This window comes from Schistocerca serialis, chromosome 2 (assembly GCF_023864345.2).
Source record: "Schistocerca serialis cubense isolate TAMUIC-IGC-003099 chromosome 2, iqSchSeri2.2, whole genome shotgun sequence".
NCBI classification, from domain to species: Eukaryota; Metazoa; Arthropoda; class Insecta; order Orthoptera; family Acrididae; genus Schistocerca; species Schistocerca serialis.
The window spans coordinates 579836718-579860644 of NC_064639.1; the positions used below are offsets into that span (position 1 = coordinate 579836718).

At 38.0% G+C, this 23927-nt stretch overlaps 1 protein-coding gene across 1 annotated transcript in view; it reads right to left on the reverse strand.

Annotated features, from left to right (window-relative positions):
* The window catches only part of LOC126457593 (zinc finger protein 235-like), a 43676-nt gene extending 20359 nt beyond the window's left edge, over positions 1 to 23317 (reverse strand). Inside the window, exons 1-2 of the mRNA XM_050094030.1 lie at positions 22526 to 23317; positions 19147 to 20211 (exon numbers count right to left, since the gene is read on the reverse strand). Coding sequence (XP_049949987.1) covers positions 19147 to 20211; positions 22526 to 22981 — 1521 coding nt within the window. The 5' untranslated portion in view covers positions 22982 to 23317. The remainder of the gene's footprint in view (positions 1 to 19146; positions 20212 to 22525) is intronic.
* Positions 23318 to 23927: the final 610 nt, after the last annotated feature.

Consider the following 23927-nt stretch of genomic DNA (forward strand, 5'->3'; position numbering starts at 1 on the left):
GGGTGTAAAAATTACGAACAACTTCAGTTGGAAAGACCACATAGACAATATTGTGGGGAAGGCGAGCCAAAGGTTGCATTTCATTGGCAGGACACTTAGAAGATGCAACAAGTCCACTAAAGAGACAGCTTACACTACACTCATTCGTCCTCTGTTAGAATATTGCTGTGCGGTGTGGAATCCTTATCAGGTGGGATTGACGGAGGACATCGAAAGGGTGCAAAAAAGGGCAGCTCGCTTTGTTTTATCACGTAATAGGGGAGAGAGTGTGGCAGATATGATACGCGAGTTGGGTTGGAAGTCATTAAAGCAAAGACTTTTTCGTCGCGGCGATATCTATTTATGAAATTTCAGTCACCAACTTTCTCTTCCGAATGCGAAAATATTTTGTTGAGCCCAACCTACATAGGTAGGAATGATCATCAAAATAAAATAAGAGATCATCAAAATAAAATAAGAGAAATCAGAGCTCGAACAGAAAGGTTTAGGTGTTCGTTTTTCCCGCGTGCTGTTCGGGAGTGGAATGGTAAGGAGATAGTATGATTGTGGTTCGATGAACCCTCTGCCAAGCACTCAAATGTGAATTGCAGAGTGATGTAGATGTAGAACGCAGGCACACATCAGTGCCACCAAAATCAGCTATAGATCCGTGATTCAGTGATCCTCCTGTTGCTCAAATTGTTTCAGATTTCTTCACTGCACATTATCCAGCCGCCATGATGCAGCCATATTGGTCTGCTGTGATCCAGCCACATCAGTCTACCACAATGCAGCATGCTATGCAACTTATCAAGCTGGTGCCTCAACCTACAGCTGTCTCACCAATGGAAGTCTCCACCTACCGACCTGTGATGCCGTTGCCGCCAACTCGGCAAGTCACCTCTTGCACGAACATCGACGCTGTCAATGTTGGCTCGTCGTCAGCAACCTCTGCAGCACCCTACAAGCATCTACCTGTGCTGTTCGATGCTTCCTATGCATGGTTTTCCTGGGCAGTTATGCTGGTGCTTGCGAGACACAACGTCACGATGTGAGTGGGTCTGCTCTGCCCCCAGCCAAGCAGTTGTCCACTGCACAGGCCTCTCCCCACACCTTCTAAGTTGGGTGAGGAGGTGTGTGGTATGGTACCAATCCAGTCGGCCATACTTTCGAATATGTGCAATGCCAGTTACACTACTGTGTTTTCTACAGCTGCCACGAATGATTATGCTGCTGCCAATGAGATGCAAGCTTTCCCTCTCCAGAGCTCCAGTGGTGAGTGTACTTATGTTCAAACATTCTCATAGCAACAAAGTTATGTATTACTTTTACTATTTGATGTTGTTGTTGTGGTCTTCAGTCCAGAGATTGGTTTGATGCAGCTCTCCATGCTACTCTATCCTGTGCAAGGTTCTTCATCTCCTAGTACCTACTGCAACCTACATCCTTCTGAATCTGTTTAGTGTATTCATCTCTTGGTCTTCCTCTGCAATTTTTACCCTCCATGCTACCCTCCAATACTTAAATTGGTGATTCCTTGATGCCTCAGAATATACCCTACCAACCGATCCCTTCTTCTAGTCAAGTTGTGCCACAAATTTCTCTTCTCTCCAATTCTATTCAATACCTGCTCATTAGTTATGTGATCTACCCATCTAATCTTCAGCATTCTTCTGTAGCACCACATTTCATAAGCTCCTATTCTCTTCTTGTCTAAACTATTTATCGTCCATGTTTCACTTCCATCTTCCATACATGGCTACACTCCTTACAAATACTTTCAGAAACGACTTCCTGACACTTAAATCTATACTTGATGTTAACAAATTTTTCTTCTTCAGAAATGTTTTCCTTGCCATTGCCACTCTACATTTTACATCGTTTCTACTTCGACCATCATCAGTTATTTTGCTCCCCAAATAGCAAAACTCCTTTACTACTTTAAGTGTTTCATTTCCTAATCTAATTCCCTTAGCATCACCCGACTTAATTCGACTACATTCCATTATCCTCGTTTTGCTTTTGTTGATGTTCATCATGCATATATCACACATTTTAAGAATGCTGTTCCAATCTCAACATTCATGAAAGCCCTCTAGTGGGTTGTTGGAAACAGAGAGCAGTTTTCCACAACATGAGATGGACAATTGTTTTCAGAGAACACACTGCAACTGAGGATTACATTGTGAATTTGTAACCATTTGATATTAGATGTAAAATAAATTAATATCAGAATTCTCTGTGCATGAATGGCATCTGTTCCTCCTTACTGTATCCACTAAAGAACCACACAGCATGCAAAGGAAGGCATAACAAGATATAATAATTTGAACAAATTACTTGTATGTGGTGCCTGATATTTACTGTTATTGTCTGTAAAAGAAATTTTGAAGTTTTAGATTGAGAAGATTCCACTGAACGTCTTCTTCAATTTAAATTTTCTGTACTCTCTGCATTAAATACGAATGAGTAACAAGCATGTCTCTTATTTTTTTAGCTGTTCTGACAAGTTTCTAAATTTAATAATACAGGGTATCCAAGATGTCCATGTACATCTCTTGACTTCTGTACAAGTGCAGAAATACATAATTACAATATTATGAAAAGGACAGATTGCTACTACTGGGGATTTTGAATCACAGACAGGCACAACAAAAAGACTACTAAACTTGTAATCATTTCTGCACAGAATGGTTTGTGTCTCTGTTAGTCTTTTGCTGATGAAGACTGTGGCCAAAAGCTTTGTGTAACTGTGTTTTAATTGTGCCTGTCTGCAACTTAACGTGCCTTCCTTATGGTAAGTAGCAATCTATCTTTTCCTTCATTGCTGGATTAGGGTATAGTGAGATTTTTATTATTAATGAAGAGTCTAAGATTGGAGACTGCCTTTAGATTAGCTAATCAGTTAGTTCCACAGACTATCTGAACAATTCTTCCATGAACATGATGTGGAATGAGTCAGTTTACAGGATATGTATACATGATTAGTGTTAACATTAATGAACCATTATTTTTTTGTCTCATTCATACAACTACAGTTAAAAACAAGTTTTTTCCCTTTTTCTTTCTTTCTTTTTCATGCTACCAGTTTTTAAATATAAATCTGTGCATAGAATAGAAGGAGATGTCTAGGAGAACGATTTTAAGTTAATTTATAATGTGTTTTGCTACCTATCAGATATTTCGTCACTAGGTAAATGATCAAAAATTTTGTTGCTTAATACTATACTCATTTCTGAGCCACTGGCAGCTATAATAGTACGTAGTAAAGATCACTTTTTTCTCTAGCGTTGTAAGTATGCACACCACTGTTCTCAAATTATGACAGATTATTTATGAGGAATTTCATTAGCGAATGCATGTATTATGACGGTGCAGTTAAAATGCCTAACTCTTTGAAGACGTAGCTGTATGACGACCACAGGTAAACACCACATTTACCTATCTTGCTGCTCACTTTTGTGCGATCAATAATATTTTTCTAAGTGGGGTGTTACCATAAAATGTTGTTGAGTGGAAAAATGTAAAACATGTCAGGCAGTTGATGTGTTGCTTTACAAGACTAGCAATCATACAAAGAGCAAAAGTAGCTGAACTTAATTGTTTGGCAAGCTCAGTACTGTGCTTCTTTCAGTTCAAGTGCTACATCAGTTGTTACCATTCTATTTATTGTACAGAACTGAATATAGTTTTTTTCCCAAAATGTAGAGTGAGTCTACTTTCATAGAAACACTTAATAATTCTGTGAAAAACAAGATTAACAATCTCTTCCGTGGCTTTCTCTCAAATGGGATTTATTATTACACTAGTATTGTGTACAAAAAGAACCAATTCTACTCGTTAAATTTTACATAGAAGGTCCCTGCAGGACTCCCTTTGCGATTTCTCCCTAATCACTAAAATTTTCGACCCTAACAACATTGTTTGAATTATCAGTGCAACTTTTGCATTCTTTTATTTAGTATGATTCAAAGCTGTTGCGTGTAAAGTCATTAGTTCCACAAAACTTGAGTTTTTCTAAGAGTGTAACATGATCTACACAATAAAATGCCTGGCAATATTTCATTATTTAAAGCTTGTAATATCTAATGAGTGAATGTATAAATAGTATTCTCAGTATAGCAAGCCTTCTGGGATGCAAACTGTGATACACCAAGTAAACTGTTTCTACATAAATGTGAGACTACTGTTGAACACATTATTTTTTCAAATATTTTTAAAACAGATATCAGCAAGGCAACTGGACGACAATTATTTAAGTCTTTCTTGTCACTTTTCTTATGAGGGGGTTTAACAATTGTATATTTTAACCTATCCGGAAAAACTCCCTGTGGCAGTGACACATAGAATATTCCATAATTAAAATCCTAGCTTCCAAATGCTGTAGACAGAGAACCACTGCTCAGAATGATGTCTAATTTGAACAGCATATTACTGATGCAGAGGGAATTATAGTGGGGAAAAAAATTCATCAACTTTTTACCAATAGATGGTGCTGCTCGCGTCTTAATGTAAATGGGGTTGGCTACAAATGAGACATGAATTGCATTATGATGGCTAAGTTTTGAGTTGCACAATACTCCATCCATACAGTCCAATGTGCACGATTGCAGAAATTCGGCAGTCAACAGGTGTGTCACTGTTAGTTTGGTATGACATCCACAACGGCAAGGTTATAACACACTGGATGGGAATAAATGGCTTTTAATTGCCCTGGGGCCAAAAACTGCATAAAAACCAAAATGATACTGGGTTTTAATTGTCCTGGGACCAAAAATCATGCAAAAGGCAACATGGCAGTTTCTAATTATAATGATACATGTGCAATATGCTGTCCACCATTATCTGCCACAAATAAAATAGAAAAAAGCATGTTCCATGACAGATCAGAGTGTCTCATGCTCAGAATGCATTGAGCATGAGTGACTTCAGTTCAGTTACGTTCCTAATAGGAGCACTAAACACAAAATCTTTCAGATAACCCCCAGCCAGAAGTCACACAGATTAAAATCTGGTGATCTGGGAAATGACAGATGACAATTCTAGCATTTCCGAAATGTCTCTGCAGCAGCTGGTTCACTGGCTGTGGAATGTGCAAAGGAGCACTATCTTGCATAAAAATGATCCTACCAACACATTCACACTGTTGAAGGGTTGGAATGATGTTAGTGCATAAAAGACACTCTTATCATTTACCAGTGAAGGTACAGGTAACAGGATTCATCTTCTTGAAACAATATGGACCCCACACCACACACGTCACATTTGCAGAAAGAGGTGGCATTGGTTGATGTGTATGCGGATTTTCCGTTGCCCATATTCTGCAATTCTGGACAGTGACATGTCTTTGGAGATGGGAATGGGTTTCGTCTGTCGACGAAATGTTCCATGGCCATTTACTGTACACTATATATTAGTATGAAGTGTTTTCAGCTTTCACCTTTATGATGGCTTGAACATTGCTGGGGACACTTTCAATGAGGTGTCTGAATGCCTGAGTAAGACTGATAAACCAGTCTTCCTAAACAGCCGAAACCAGCATAACAAGGGGACCATACCCTAACTATGAAAATACTCCCATACCGTAACATCACCTCTCTCATACTTCACTGTTGGCACTACACACAAAGGCAAGTAATATCCTCCAGGTATTTAGCAAACCCAAACCCTTCCACTGGACTGAAACAGGGTACAGCATGATTCAACACTCTTTTTCCACAAATCCACTGCCCAATGGTATCACTCTTTACATCACCTCAATGTTGCTTAGCACTGATGACAGCAGATGCTTGACACCATTGTACCCCCTTTCTTTTTTTAACTCCCTACACACAGTCCCTGTGCTAACTGGACTGTTGGTAGCACTTTGGAACTCGAGTGATTTCTTACACTGGTTTCAAGTAATTTTTTACAACCGCCCTTCAAAATGCTCAACAGTCCCTGTCCATCAGTACATGAGGTCTACTTGGGCTTGCTTTTACAATTTCCATTTCACAACCACATAACCAACATCTGATTTGGGCAGCTTTAGAAGGGTTGAAATGTCAATGATGGATTTGTTACTCAGGTAACACTCAATGAGTAGTCCAGGTTCAAAGCCACTAAGCTCTTTTTACCAACACAATCTGCTGCTACTGCTTTTCTACTGACAACACAACACTCCCCACCTGCTTTTGTACTGGCGGGTCAGCCTCTCATGACATCTAGTGCTCAATTCTGCATTACGTAGGGCTGTCCGGATACTTTTGATCAGATCGTGTACGTTGACATGATTTAATTTTAAAAAATATTTTAATTTTCAGTGGGACCTGATATTTATTGTTATGTTTAAAAAATATTTTGGAACATAGTGCACCTAATCAACCCAGTTCTACCACTGCCCTACTGCTTCATAACACTTCTGTTTCAGTACTGCTGTAATTCATTTGTGAAGCCCCGGTTGATATGAGGAAAAATGCAGTTTTCATTGCTGCTCGTAAACCTTTCAGGGTATAAGGTCCACAAAACTCTCCCGTTCATATCATTTCATTCAGAACTACCACGCTGAACAAAACTATAGGAACAGAAGAGTTCTGTGGACAACCTTATATCCCGAAAGGTTTACCAGCAGCAGTTCCATCCAGTCGTGGAAGCCTTTATTCTATCAATACAGTTTTCAATTGATAAGCATATACTGAGGCATTTGCATGCATGGGGGGGAGAAGGATTTGGATGAAGATCCACAGGTGGGCAAACAACGAAAGAGACAGTGAGTGTGTTTAGAGATCACACTGGCAACACCCCATCCCATAAAGCAATCTTGCATAATTGGGAGAGATGTTTCACATTTAGTCCACGTTAAAATTACATGCCAGGCAGGGACTCAAATTCAGTTCCTCAATTTTAAATGACATTGGGCAACCAATGTTGTCTATACCATCACGTAACACTGCCATTATTTCTAAATCATTTTTCTGTATCAGGAACCGGACTTTGGAACAATCTTCCTCAAAATATCAGAGAAATTAAATTCCTTCCAAACATCAAAAGATAGCTATACCTTCTACCACAATACCCACCTGTCCCATACACTAGCCAGCAGCTCACGGTTGCCAATTCGCCCCTCACCTACAAACTTTCCCTCCTACATGTTTGCAGAGTTCTTTATTTAAATTATGTTTCTTTCCGAACAGCAACTGTTGCTTTCATTTCAATCTTCTCCTCTTTCTTTACACCTTCTGCTTCTATAATACTAAATATGGATTCAAAAGTGCTGAACTAGTCTATGTCATTCTTAATGCGCTTTACTGCTGCTACTACTTCTATTAGTATTATTCTTATCGTCATTATCATCATCATTATAAGGATCAATTATTATTATTATTTCTTTCTTGTCTCAGACGTTATGTCTGGATAAATATGGAAGGTGACACGGACCTTAATCAAGCGTGACTTCCTTTTAACTGTACAGTATATGTTACATTGCATTTAGGAACTTTCGGGTAATTGAACAAGTGTCAATAATTACAGATTTCTGTAGTTGTATACACAAGTTTGGATGTAGCTGTATTGCATTGATGTACTGGTGGATATTGTGTGGTATGACTCCTGTAGTTGATAGTATAATTGGTATAATGTCAACTTTATCCTGATGCCACATGTCCTTGACTTCCCCAGCCAGTTGGATGTATTTTTCAATTTTTTCTCCTGTTTTCTTCTGTATATTTGTTGTATTGGGTATGGATATTTCGATTAGTTGTGTTAATTTCTTCTTTTTATTGGTGAGTATGATGTCAGGTTCGTTATGTGGTGTTGTTTTATCTGTTATAATGGTTCTGTTCCAGTATAATTTGCATTCATCGTTCTCCAGTACATTTTGTGATGCATACTTGTATGTGGGAACATGTTGTTTTATAAGTTTATGTTGTAAGGCAAGCTGTTGATGTATTATTTTTGCTACATTGTCATGTCTTCTGGGGTATTCTGTATTTGCTAGTATTGTACATCCACTTGCGATGTGATCTACTGTTTCTATTTGTTGTTTGCAAAGTCTGCATTTATCTGTTGTGGTATTGGGATCTTTAATAATATGCTTGCTGTAATATCTGGTGTTTATTGTTTGATCCTGTATTGCAATCATGAATCCTTCCATCTCACTGTATATATTGCCTTTTCTTAGCCACGTGTTGGATGCGTCTTGATCGATGTGTGGCTGTGTTAGATGATACGGGTGCTTGCAATGTAGTGTTTTCTTTTTCCAATTTACTTTCTTCGTATCTGTTGATGTTATGTGATCTAAAGGGTTGTAGAAGTGGTTATGAAATTGCAGTGGTGTAGCCGATGTATTTATATGAGTGATTGCTTTGTGTATTTTGCTAGTTTCTGCTCATTCTATAAAGAATTTTCTTAAATTGTCTACCTGTCCATAATGTAGGTTTTTTATGTCGATAAATCCCCTTCCTCCTTCCTTTCTGCTTAATGTGAATCTTTCAGTTGCTGAATGTATGTGATGTATTCTATACTTGTGGCATTGTGATCGTGTAAGTGTATTGAGTGCTTCTAGGTCTGTGTTACTCCATTTCACTACTCCAAATGAGTAGGTCAATATTGGTATAGCATAAGTATTTATAGCTTTTGTCTTGTTTCTTGCTGTCAATTCTGTTTTCAGTATTTTTGTTAGTCTTTGTCTATATTTTTCTTTTAGTTCTTCTTTAATATTTGTATTATCTACTCCTATTTTTTGTCTGTATCCTAGATATTTACAGGCATCTGTTTTTTCCATCGCTTCTATGCAGTCGCTGTGGTTATCCAATATGTAATCTTCTTGTTTAGTGTGTTTTCCCTTGACTATGCTATTTTTCTTACATTTGTCTGTTCCAAAAGCCATATTTATATCATTGCTGAATACTTCTGTTATCTTTAGTAATTGGCTGAGTTGTTGATTTGTTGCTGCCAGTAGTTTTAGATCATCCATGTATAGCAGATGTGTGATTTTGTGTGGGTATGTTCCAGTAATATTGTATCCATAATTTGTATTATTTAGCATGTTGGATAGTGGGTTCAGAGCAAGGCAGAACCAGAAAGGACTTAATGAGTCTCCTTGGTATATTCCACGCTTAATGTGTATTGGCTGTGATGTGATATTATTTGAATTTGTTTGGATATTAAGTGTGGTTTTCCAATTTTTCATTACTATGTTTAGGAACTGTATCAATTTAGGATCTACTTTGTATATTTCCAATATTTGTAGTAACCATGAGTGGGGTACACTATCAAAAGCTTTTTGGTAATCAATGTATGCATAGTGTAGCGACCTTTGTTTAGTTTTAGCTTGATATGTCACCTCTGCATCTATTATCAATTGCTCTTTACATCCTCGTGCTCCTTTGCAACAGCCTTTTTGTTCTTCATTTATAATTTTGTTCTGTGTTGTATGTGTCATTAATTTCTGTGTAATGACTGAAGTTAATATTTTGTATATTGTTGGTAGGCATGTTATGGGGCGATATTTAGCTGGGTTTGCTGTGTCTGCTTGATCTTTAGGTTTCAGATAAGTTATTCAACGTGTAAGTGTATCAGGGAATGTGTGTGGGTCTGCAATGTAACTGTTAAATAATTTAGTTAGATGTGAATATGTTGAGGTGAATTTCTTTAGCCAGAAATTTGCTATTTTATCTTTTCCAGGGGCTTTCCAATTGTGAGTAGAATTAATTGCTTGGGTGACTTCATGTTGCAAAATTATCACTTCAGGCATTTGTGGTATCATCTTGTACATATCTGTTTCTGCTAGTATCCACCGTGCATGCCTGTTATGTTGTATCGGGTTTGACCATATGTTGCTCCAGAAGTGTTCCATGTCTGTTATGTTTGGTGGATTGTCTATTTTAATGTGTGTGTTATCTATTGTCTGGTAAAATTTCTTTTTGTTTGTGTTGAATGTTTGGTTTTGTTTCCTTCTATTTTCACTTTTTTTGTATCTTCTAAGTCGTTTGGCCAATGCTTGTAATTTCTGCTTCTTTTCATCTAATTGCTCTATCACTTCTTGTTGTGAGATTTTACCTAACCTTTTCCGTTTTTTTTTTCCTGACATTTCATTTCTTATAAATTGTGTTAGCTGTCCGATGTCTTTTCTCAGTTTTTCTATTCTGATCTGTAGCCTGCGTTGCCATACTGGTTTTGTGGGTTTCTTCTGTGTGTTGGTTGGTTCTGATCTCTGCCTAGTGTGTATATTTAGTGTAGTGAGTACTCCTATATAAACCAGTAGTTGTAACTCTTCCATAGTTGTGTTTTCATTTATTTTGTTGTGTATGATTGTGTTGCTAGTTTTTATTGTTGTTTCGACTTGTGGGTTATTTGGTGGTCTATGCAAGAATGATCTAATGTCTGTATTTGTGTCTTTGTATTCTATATATGTCAGCTGAAATTTTTCTTCTATATCTAACATGTGTGTCACTTCGTGTTCTATTTGTGCTTGTTCTGGTGGCTGTCTTAAGATTTCGTTTTCCTCTGACTGTTTAATTGATGCATGTTGTTCTTTGTTTGTTTGCTCTGGGATGTTTGAGTCCATTACTGTATTTTCTTCTTCTTCTGATTGCACATTATTTTGTTCGAGTATTTGTTGTACTTGTTGTTTGATGTTTTCTAATTCTGACTGGGGTATCCTGTTATTTTTGATTATTACACGGATCTGATCAGCTAGTCGTCGTTCTGTTAAAAATTTTAATTCTGGGTATCTGGTAATAAATGTTGTGTATACTTGTGATCTGTATCTAGTTGTGTTGGTTCCTAGGTTTGTTGCTTGGTAATAACAGAACATGAGGTGTCCATTAACTTCATCTGACCATCTCATCCTCTGTCTTTGTTTTCCTTCTAGGGTGGTTGCAGGAAGCATATCCTGCAAAACACCTCTATTTGGATTTGAATCATTTTCCAGATGGCTAGCAGTGTCGTTACCATTGTGGGTGGGCATAGGGTTCAAGCGCGGTCCCCGACCATGACGGCGCTTGTTCGAGGCTTCTTTAGTTCTGTCCTGAACAAACTAATCACACTAAAAGGGGGGTTAGCCCTATTAGTGGTTTGTTCTTTTCGTCGCCTTTTACGACTGGCAGAACATACCGGAGGCCTATTCTTTACCCGGGCCTCCACGGGATTATTATTATTATTATTATTATTATTATTATTATTACTGCTGTGAATGTTTTATTCTATCTTTAATATGTGTACTTCCTGGTCAAGTGTAAGGAGGGCGTTAAGATCCTAATCTGGTCAGGCTAAGTAGGAAATAAATAAATAATTAAATATATAGAGCCATCCATTCAAGTCTTACTGACATATTCAAAATATCTATATCTACACCTACATAGATACTCTGCAAGCCACCAGTAAGGTTGATTTCAGGTGGAGTCAAGGTCAGAATAGTGGCAAGAAATGCCTTGAGGTTACAGTACACTGTGTTAGTCTCCATAGGTAAGTGGCAGGAATGACAGGCTGGAGGCAACTACGTGATGGCAGAGTTCAGTCCGAATTACACTTACGGTTAATTTTTGTGTTAGCATGTGAGGTTTTTTCCTGTCCAATGAAAACACAAAATTAACAGAATGAGCAGTTCACTTTTCTTCATAGACATTTCTGGTACTCAAAAGGATCAGTGTGTAATCTCTTTCCCACTTAATATATTATCTAACTTCAATATCATGTTCAACTAAAAAAAGTCTATGAACTGAGTAATACACTGCAGTCAGGGGATACCGCCTAATATGGTGTCAGACCCCCTTTTGTCTGACGTAGTGCAGCAACTCAATATGGCATGGACTCCACAAGTCACTGGAAGTCCCCTGCAAAAATACTGAACCAAGCTGCCTCTACAGCCATTAATAATTGCAAAAGCGTTGATGGTGCAGGTTTTCGTGCACGAACTGACCTCTTGATTCTGTTCCATATCGGGCGATCTGGGTGGTCAAATCGTTTGCTTGAATTGTCCAGAATATTTTTTATTGGAACCAATCACACACAATTGTGGCCCAGTGACAAGGCACATTGTCATCCATTACAAAAATCCCATTGTTGTTTGGGAACATGAAGTCCATGAATGCCTGCAAATGGACTCCAAGTAGCTGAACATAAATCTCAATGACCAGTTCAGCTGGACCAGAAGACCCAGTCCATTCCAAGTTAACACAACCCACACAATTACGGAGCCACCACCAATTTGCACAATGCCTTTTTGACAACTTGGGTCCGTGGCTTCGTGGGATCTGCATCACACTCGAACCCTACCATCAGCTCTTTCCAACTAAAACTGGGACACATCTGATCAGACTACATTTTTCCAGTCATCTAAGGTGTAACCGATGTAGTCACTATCCCAGGAGAGGCACTGCAGGTGGTGTTGTGCCGGCTCTCAGTCATAAAGTGAAGGCTGTCGGCCACTGCGTTGACCATGGTGAGAGATAATGCCTGAAATCTGTTATTCCCGGCACACTCATGACAATAGGGATCTCGGAATATTGAATCACCTAACAACTGAAATGGAATGTCCCATGAGTCTAGCTCCAATTACCATTTGTATTCAAGATCTGTTAATTCCTGTTGTGTGGGCTTAATCACATCAGAAACCTTTTCACATTAATCAACTGAGGACAAATGAAAGCTCCACCAGTGCACAGCCTTTTTACATCTTGTGTACATAATACTACCGTCATCCGTATACGTGCCTATTGCTATCCCATAACTTTTTTCACCTCAGTGCAAATCACTCTTTTTCCTCCCACTTCCTCTCCAGCAACTAAAGTGGCATTCCAAAGACCACCACAAGCTAGTAGAGCACGGTAACATCAGTTTTTTGCATGGTCCATTTTGTCTTTGCCCAGATATTTTCAATTGGGCTAATCTCTGGTGTAGGAGGAAGCCAGTCCAGAAATATCATTGTTCTGCAAGCCACTCCTGTGCAATAGCTGATATATGCAGGTGTCCCAGGAGAAATGTCAAATTCAAGGATATGACAGGAACGATCATTCAAAGCAAGGCTAGCAAATGTGGGCATTAACTCAAATATCTTAAGAGCTATGAACACTTCTTCATCTTTGAGACCCTTAAACAAATCTCTTCTGCTGCAAGCTCTTCGCTTTCATATTTTTGGAGTATGTAGTACGGACCAAAATGAGAAAAAATTGTCTAGTAAATATGGGCTCTAAAATGCATACCTTAAGAGCTATGAGCACTTGTTCAGTAAATGAGATGTGTTTCCCATTAGCACAGATGAACAAGTACTCATAGACTTTAGGGCCTTTGTTTACTGGACATGTTTTTCTTGTTTTGCTCCATAGTACCACCTTTCAAAATATAGAAAGCACAGAGCTTGCAGCAGAAATGATTTGTTTCACAGTATTAAAGACGAAGAAGTGCATACAGCTCTTAAGGTATGCATTTTAGAACTAATGTTTACACAACTTTTGTGCTTCAAATGATCATTCCTGTCATATCCCTGAATACTGACTATTTCTCCAGGGATGTACTGTATACCAGAAAATGATCCTGCAGAAAACACATTAATTTTTCAGTTGTATAGCTGTTACACTGACACAATCATAATACTCACAATATGACTACCATCTACCACATGAAGCCATCCAAGTCTAAGAGAACACATCCAGCACCGAACAGCCCACATCTACTGCAAGATAATGGAATATAACTGGGATGGACACTGACACCGTGTGACCTGTATACCTGTTCTGGCTTATAAATTATTGAGGAAAATCCTAGTTTGACAGAAAATTTTATGTTCCAAGAGTCACAACTGACATTGTTCTTGGCATATGCTAATCAGTATATTTGATCTTCATCACTAAGCCTCTCCCTGAAGGTCATATGTTTGCCAAGTTTAGCTTTCCGAAGCCTTTACTACATCGAATTCACTGACTTGAGGATTCAGTAGTATGTTTCATCACATTTAAAAAAAATTTTGCTGTTATGTGTCAGAACATTAATTATCTTAATGCTATTAAATGTTCAGTTTTCATATGCCTATTTTATTCTCTGCTACCTTGATACCATATCCATCATGCAACGTGCTCAGCAATGCAATACCCTGGCCTGACCTTTGAATATGTCAAATGCTCTTTCATCACAATAACTGTGACGAGGTCTCAAATAGCAGGTTGACAAAGAAGCATGACTCATGAACAAACTGGCTGACTCAAAGTAAGGTGGTGCAGATGACGTTCAATTGTGTATGTGTTCACTAGGGCTCAATAGCATATGTGGTAGGCTTGTAGAAATAACTCACCATGTTAGAGTGTCAATCCACTTTACACAATACTGCCACCACAAATGGAGAATGTTAACATGATAGGCTACTTTAACTAGGACATATGTCGAAAAGGATTATGAAACTGCAGCTATAAAAATTACTCAGTTTCAACCTGGTTATTGCCACAGTTTGCCGATCACCATCAGGGAATTTTGAACTTTTCTTAAACAAAATGGAATCATTGCTAAATAAAGTAAATAAAATGGACTGTGAATTGATAATCTGTGGTGACTTCAATATTGATTTCCTCACGAATAGTGGAAATAGGGAGACCATTTTGAACCTTGCAACATCCTACAATTTAAAGGCTGAAGTAAAAGCAGCTACCCGAGTAACAGAAACTTGCCAAACAGCTTTTGATCAGTTTCTAGTCAGTAAGAGTTTACACAACACCTCACTAAAAATTGTCAATGCATGTTTTAGTGACCATCTTGCTCAAATATTAAGCATAAAAGTACAAGGCAGTATTATTAACAGCATGTCTTTCAGAACAGCATATCGAAGTTATCATCAACATAATGTAAACTACTTCAACAACTTATTACAGAAAGAAAAATGGACAGGAGTGTACAAAATGAACGATATAAATGAAAAATTCAACACTTTCATTGATACATTAACCCATTTCTTTGAACTTGCATTCCCACTGAAAACATTAACCATACGGGGGAACTCTAGAACAGACAGCTGGATCACAAAGGGAATAAGGGTTTCATGCCAGAAAAAAAGACTACTTCATGAAATATGTAACTCAAAAATTCCTCACCAGAAGTATGCACATACTATAAAAAATACTCCAAAATATTAAGAAAAGTAATAAAAGCAGCAAAAATAATGCATAATGATGATATCATTTATAACTCAGCTAATAAATCAAAGTCTATGTGTAGTGTTATAAAAAAAGAATGTGGAGAATACAGACAATCTTGCAAAAATAAAACAGAATCACATAAAAATAAAAAAGTAAACAAACCTCTTAGAAGTAGCCAACACATTTAACAACTTTTTCACAGGTGTTGCTGATAATATGTTACAATCAAACTTTAAGAGCACCCAGGCAAATGAATATAAAATAAGTGCATGTAGAGGATCAATGTACATCAGTTCTGTTTCACAAAATGAAGTAGCTAAAGCAATAAAAAGACTAAAAAATTCCAAATCAGCAGGTATTGATGGTATACCTGCAACAATGTTAAAGAAGAGCGCATCAAACCTAATTGAAGTACTCACACACTTATGTGACTACTCACTCCAGGCAGGCACTTTCCCCAATGTGTTGAAAACATCAAAAGTTATTCCTGTATATAAAAAAGGGGATAAAGACAATGCAAATAACTACAGACCCATCACAGTTTCCTCCTGCATCTCTAAAGTACTGGAAAAAGTTATGTATGACAAACTTATGAAATTTATAAATAAAAACAGCATCCTATGTAATGAACAACATGGATTCAGAAATAAGAGGTCAACGACAACTGCTGTCCATGAGTGCATCAATTCCATCCTAAACCTAATGGACAAAAAACAGGAAACAATAGGAGTATTTATTGACTTGTCAAAAGCTTTTGACATGGTGGACCATAAAATTCTGCTATCATAGCTCGAAAGATATGGTACTCCAGGTCTGTCCAACAAGTGGATCAGTTCCTTCCTGACTAGTCGTAAGCAGGCAGTGTGCATCAAGCACACAAATATTGAACTAAAAACTGTATCTAATCACTTATCTGACTATAAACAAATTAAATGTGGTGTACCCCAAGGATCAGTAATGGGACCCCTTCTGTTTCTTCTGTACATAAATGATCTAAGCTTAAATGTTGATGCACACAAAACAATCACATTTGCAGATGACACCACTATTCTACTAAAAGGTGACGGCGATGAACAGTTACAGCAGAGAGTAAATGTGGTCACGAAACAACTTAGCAGCTGGGCACAGAGTAATCAGCTTGTAATAAACAGTAAGAAAACCATTGCTCTAAAATTCCCCAATGTTCCTAACAAGGACATGTTTATCCCATCAGTCTCTATCAATGACGAACCAGTTGGTAACAATACTGAAACCAAATTCTTAGGACTTTGGCTGCAGAGTGGCGTCAGATGGAATAAGCATATTGAATATCTCAATGCAGAACTGAGCAAAACATGTTACCTTCTTTGTTCATTAAAATCATGCTGTAGTGAGAAAACAATTGTTGTTGTTGTAGTTGTTGTTGTTGTGGTCTTCAGTCCTGAGACTGGTTTGATGCAGCTCTCCATACTACTCTATCCTGTGCAAGCTTCATCTCCCAGTACCTACTGCAGCCTACATCCTTCTGAATCTGCTCAGTGTATTCATCTCTTGGTCTCTCTCTACAATTTTTACCCTCCACGCTGCCCTCCAATACTAAATTGGTGATCCCTCGATGTCTCAGAACATGCCGTACCAACCGATCCCTTCTTCTAGTCAAGCTGTGCCACAAGCTCCTCTTCTCCCTCAATTCTATTCAATACCTCCTCATTAGTTATGTGATCCGCCCATCTAATCTTCAGCATTCTTCTGTAGCACCACATTTCGAGAGCTTCTATTCTCTTCTTGTCTAAACTATTTATCGTCCACGTTTCACTTCCATGCATGGCTACACTCCATACAAATACTTTCAGAAACGACTTCCTGACACATCTACACTCGATGTTAACAAATTTTTCTTCTTCAGAAACGCTTTCCTTGCCATTGCCAGTCTACATTTTAAATCCTCTCTACTTCGACCATCATCAGTTATTTTGCTCCCCAAATAGTAAAACTCCTTTACTACTTTAAGTGTCTCATTTCCTAATCTAATTCCCTCAGCATCACCCGACTTAATTCGACTACATTCCATTATCCTCGTTTTGCTTTTGTTGATGTTCATCTTATATCCTCCTTTCAAGACACTGTCCATTCCGTTCAACTGCTCTTCCAAGTCCTTTGCTGTCTCTGACAGAATTACAATGTCATCGGTGAACCTCAAAGTTTTTATTTCTTCTCCATGGATTTTAATTCCTACTCCAAACTTTTCTTTTGTTTCCTTTATTGCTTGCTCAATATACAGATTGAATAACATCGGGGATAGGCTACAACCCTGTCTCACTCCCTTCCCAACCACTGCTTCCCTTTCATACCCCGAGACTCTTATAACTGCCATCTGGTTTCTGTACAAATTGTAAATAGCCTTTCGCTCCCTGTATTTTACCCCTGCCACCTTCAGAATTTGAAAGAGAGTATTCCAATCAACATTGTCAAAAGCTTTCTCTAAGTCTACAAATGCTAGAAATGTAGGTTTGCCTTTTCTTAATCTTTCTTCTAAGATAAGTCGTAGGGTCAGTATTGCCTCATGTGTTCCAACATTTCTACGGAATCCAGTATTGAAGGCATATCATGCGTACTTTCATTCTCGTCTTAGATATGGGGTCACCTTCTGGGGAAACACTAAAACAGCTAATAGCACTTTTAAACTACAAAAAAAGGGCCATTAGAATCTTATTTGAGTGCAAGCCTAGAGACTCTTGTTAACCCCTGTTTAAGAAATCTGGTATTCCTCCATTACCATGCGTATACATTATGGAAACACTTTTGTTCTTTAAATTAAATGTAATAGGTAAGGACTGGAGACGGCAAAAAAACTGTGATATACATGATCACTTTACCAGACAAAACAGAAACTTACATATGACTCAAAACAGCACAGCACTGTTTCAAAAATGTACTTTTCACATGGGAGTTAAGCTTTATAACAAACTTCCTGAAAACATAAAAGCTATCACAGAGGTCAATACTTTTGGAAAATCTCTAAAGTCATAATTACAGCATCACTGCTTTTACTCCATTGAAGAATATTTAAATTTATAAAATTTGTTATATAAATACTTACGTGTAAAGTGTATTATTGTAACCTTAAATATGTACACCTTGAAATGACTTTCAGCCTGTATATTTATAACTTGACTTGTCCAATGTCTTATGCATAAGCTGCTATGTAGACAACAGACCAATAAAAAATACAATACAATACAAAAAAATTATTCCAGAATGAAGTCATACTTTAGGTAAATTGATCTTACCAGGATTATTATTATTATTATTATTATTAAACAGCTGCATGGTATTACCACACCACTAGTACCATCGGCCTTCTGCTACAGTGCCAATGCCTGAGGTTGCTTGGGCAACTGTAGGTGAGTAACTCACTGGCTGTAACAGCACTTCATGCAATCTCAGGCAAACAACCACAATCTTCAGAGCACTTTCTTGTAATACATTTGACATACTTCATTTTACTGAATCAAATACATGTCATCACTGGATAATGGCTTACTATTATTTCATTGCAGATGTTAAGTTCAACATAACATTATTGGATAATGGTTGCAAATTAACTTTACATTTCATGTCGTAGTGCAACTGATTGCACTTTTAAAATTTGTATAACAACAGTGTACTAAACCAGCTCATTACTATAATAAGTAAATCTACGATGTAGATTATTACATATAAAATTAGTAGATGGTACGAACAACAAACATCACTGTATTTGGTAATTGTGTATCAAGTCTAATGTCTAAATGACCTCCATATGTCAAACTCTGAGACTGTGTCAAGGCAGTGATGAAGGAATGAGAACAATGACACAGAAATCTGGGAAAAAAAAAACATTCATTCTTTAGCATAATGGTGAAGGAAAAAGTAAAAGGGGGAACAACAGGGCCAAAGACATGTGATACAGATTTGGCTGGAAATTTGAATGTATATGTTGGACATTACTCTAAGATTAATAATAGCAACAATAAGCCACAAAAAAATCCAGTGAATTAACATTCTGATTAATATTTGTAAAAGCATTAATAAATATGCTTCTTACCTGGAATGGTGCTTCCCCAGTGTGTATGGGCATATGGCGTTGAAGTGCTCCCTTTTGGGTGAATGCCTTGTTGCAGTAGGGGCAACAGAAGGGATTTATACCATTATGCATCCCAACATGAATATCTAGTGCTGGTTTGTGTTTATACGCTTGCCCACAAATTTCACAAATGTATGGTCTTTCATCACTGTGAGTCGCAACATGTGATCTATATTCACTCATAGTTCGCCACTTCTTACCACAGATACCACACTCGTGTTTTGGTACCTTCGGTGCTGGCTCCCGCTTTCTTTTCTTTTCTTTTCTGGCCCTCTTGTCGTCTTTGCTGTCATTATTCTCTTCATTATTTCTTGGTCCTTGTGAAGATTTTCCAGTATCAGATAGCTTTGCTTCTTCCTCTTTGCTCTTGTCTTCGGTAATATCTTTTTTAACATCTTCATTTTTAACATTAACAGTTCCATTTTGTTCAGTTTCACTAGATGTACCTTTGTCTGGTGAGTTGGTTACAGAGTCAAATTTTTGCCCCTCACTACTAAACATACCAAAAATTTCTTCTTCATCCATTTTCCACTCAAAATCATCATCACTACTTGTTGTGTCATTGTCTCTGTGATCATCTACTTCCTTCTTCACTTTATTGTCTCTTTCAACCATCATATTTACCTGGTCAGAAGAAGAGTTTATAAAAGTACCATCCTTACACAAGTCAATTATATTTTCTTCAGTTATATCTTTACCATGCTTCTTCAGAGCATGAATACCTGCACCTGATTTTGAGCCAAACTTTTTCCCACAATCACGGCACTGATAAGGCTTTGCACCCCCATGGGACAACAAATGCTGTTTTACCTCACAAGGACGACGAAAAAGTCTACCACAAAGTGAGCATGGGTGTATATAACGCCGAACTCGATGAACATCTTTTCCTTGACCACTGGATAACTTGTTAGAAATTTGTTTAGATGTATGTGGTTTTCGTGCTGGTCTTCCTTTTCTCTTACTGTAAGCTCCTGCTTTCCCAGCTGCAACTATTGAAGTTCGAGGGGTAACTTTGCCAGTATCAGTCTGGAAAGGTTTAGAGAAAAACTCATTTCATCTAAAATGTTTTCTATTAAAACATAAATGGAGAAAGAAATGTTTGTAGAAAAATGAACACAGACACTACTATGAAAAACACAGCAGACCCTCATGCTATGCTGGAGAGTTCACCTTTGAATCCTAGACAATGCAAATGTTTCCAAGCAAAGAACAGTTACCAGTGTTGTTGTGTAATGAGGAAAATATGTATATAGTACGGTAAGACCCAAAAGGAGTTCATGAAATTTGACACAACTTGAAAATTTGCCTTTTCCCATGCCCAACTTCTGAAATGCAAAACTTCCTTTCCTGGTGATGATAAAAAGAGAGAATGGAAGAAAAGAGAGAGAGAGAGAGAGAGAGAGAGAGAGAGAGAGAGAGAGAGAGAGAGAGAGAGAGTAGCAGATGGCCAACCAGTATACTGTGCTAAGGGATGTACAACATGTGTTGGCAATTATTGGAATCTGAACAATAATGATAACTGTATTGTCCAAAAGAACAGATATCATTGGTTACCATGCAGCTTGTTAGAATGAAATTACAATGAAATGAATACCCCTGTCTGCATAAAGGTGTTGATATAAGTCAATGGGGACAGTTGAAAATATGTGCCCCGACTGGGACTTGAACCCGGGATCTCCTGCTTACATGGCAGATGCTCTATACATCTGAGCCACCGAGGACACGGAAGATAGTGTGACTGCAGGGACTCATCTCTGGCATGACTCCCGTGAGATCCACATTCACAATTCATTGTCCCACACTATATTCATAGTGCCCCTGCCCATTATACTCATTACTCGTGGCTTTACTGCCGATTCCCGTAAGAGTTCGGGCACTGTTTGTGCATCTGCACAGAAGAATATGGTCAGGTCGATAGACACACAAACACACAAACAAACACAAACATACACACAAAATTCAAGCTTTCGCAACAAACTGTTGCCTCATCAGGAAAGAGGGAAGGAGAGGGAAAGACGAAAGGATGTGGGTTTTAAAGGAGAGGGTAAGGAGTCATTCCAATCCCGGGAGCGGAAAGACTTACCTTAGGGGGAAAAAAGGACGAGTATACACTCGCACACACAGGCTATCCGTGATCTGAAGGCTGACCGATCCATCGTCATTCTTCCGACGGACAAGGGTTCCACGACCATGGTACTTGATCGTCGGGAGTATGTGGCTGAGGGACTGCGTCAGCTTTCAGACAACACCACATACAAAGTTTGCCAAGGTAACCCCATTCCTGATGTCCAGGCGGAGCTTCAAGGAATCCTCAGAATCTTAGGCCCCCTGCAAAACCTTTCACCTGACTCCATCAACCTCCAGACCCCAAGAACTTTATATATATATATAAAAAACAAAGATGATGTGACTTACCATACGAAAGCGCTGGCAGGTCGATAGATGTTTTCGTATGGTAAGTCACATCATCTTTGTTTTTAAATATATTTTTCCCGCGTGGAATGTTTCCCTCTATATATATAGTTAAGTCCCTCAGTCGCACTATCCACTATCAGATGGATAGAGCGTCTGCCATGTAAGCAGGAGATCCCGGGTTCTAGTCCCAGTCGGGGCACACATTTTCAACTGCCCCATTGACTTATATCAATGCCTGTATGCAGTCAGAGGTATTCATTTCATTGTAATAATGATAACTGAATAGTAATACTCTGTGTGTACAAAAGACACCTCCCAGAAGAAATCAAGTTGCGTGATCATGAAGCAGCAGGAATACACAAACAGGAAAGAGAATAATTAAAATGAACTGTAAACGTGAAACATTGTCACATTAAGACTTTGGGCATTGGAGAATACTTTTGGAACCTCAGACTGCTCCCTTCCAGTTTCTCTGTGAAATGTTCTGTCTCTACCTGTACTGCAGAGGAAACTATGATGAATGCATATTAATAGAAGCATCAATGTCTTGCTTTACGCTATTAAAACATAATTTTTACAATGTAAAATAAGGCAGAACATAAAATTAAATCCAGCACTAATTGTGCTTCTCCCAGGATTTTCCTGTATTACAGAAGTTTATTTCAGTTAAAAGGAACTCATACTAAAATTAGAGAAAGATAACAGGGCTTTAACACAGTAAGAGGTACAATGAAATATAAGTTGCAATTGTTTTGCAGAAAATAGACCAGAATGCAAAGCTACATTAAACCAGTCTTACGATGACAATAACAACAATTGCTCTGCAATATTTCATTTAAAAAAAAAAAACGGGCCAAAACACAAAATTCAGGTGTTCCATTCTCCATGCACATTCATAAAAATATTTAAATTCTTTATTGCTCACCTTCTGTTCTGTAGTAGATTTCTCACAAGAATTTTCAGTATCTGGTTCACATTCCTCCTCTTTCAGTTTATCATCTGGTTTCTCAACAACACTGTTAATTTCTATCACATCTTCTGTCTGACACGCTACACCCTGAATATCCTGTATACCATTTTTTATTCTATGGGAATTTCTTTCAAAAAATGTTAGAATTTTTTTCTTGATGGATGTGCACTTTGTTTCGGCGCATGCTAATTCCTCAAAAAGGGAAAAACATTTTGCACAGATGGATGCTGCTGACAATACAGACCGTACAAGTTTCTTGCATACAATTTTCTCCACTGCATTGGCAAGCAGCGTATCAGTATTAGGTACAACCGTACAAAATACACCGTAATTACTGGATGAAATTGGACCGCCACATATCAAACAGGTAGGTCGTTTTTGTTTTTCTCCATTACTCATTTTATAATTCATTCATTAATGAAAATGTAGTGTAGCAGGGTAAATAATCTGACAGGTTAGGTTATATTAATCAGGGGTGACCTTGCACGTATAGGTAGAGACTCAAACATCGTAATTGAAAACTACAATATGTATGGATAAATGTTTTTTTTGTTCGTACAGCGCCATAACCTACGGATTTTTCACACCGCAAACATGTTGATATTTCACGGTTCCTGTCTTCGTCCACCCAATTCAAAACAACACAAACAGTGTTTGTCAACCCCTTTGTATTGCTTCATGAATCCAAATAAAAAGCATGCACGCCAACAGCATGTAATACAGACTTTCAAGTTACTAACACCAATCGTTCCCGCAGAGCATTCTACGTAATAGTTTATTGTAAACTTTCGCTGTTCGTACGTAAATTTATAGCGTAGCTTTATCTTCACCAAAAATTATTAGTGTTCGCCGCGAAAGTATCCTCATTTTTTACGTACGGTATGTTGGCTAGCCCATCTCCGGCGTTTTGCATTTGTTTGGGATTCGGAAGCAAGAAAAATAAGACAGAAAAAAAATTAATGTTGCTGTATAACAATGAAGTTTGAATACGTACTTAATGAATTGCAGGATGGCTGCGCTGAGTGGTGATCTTGCTACGGTTGAACCTCAAATTGGAAGAACATTGTGTACCAATCAGCTCAGCTTAGTATGCCATGTGCGCGTTCCTTTCAATTTTAGCGCTCTATTCAGTCCAGTCACAGTGTGCCTTAGTTACGAAATGATCTCACAGTGTGCAAATGGTGCATATTTACAAGTTGCAAATGCTAAAAATAATTTGAATGTAACTAAATTACTCCTGTGAGTTAACTGGTATAGTAGGCTTCGCATTTTAAGGCGTTTCCATTTAATTACTCTTCTTGATCACTTGAAGCCAGGAAACATGCTTTAGCAACTGCATTATTTTATCTCGGTAATA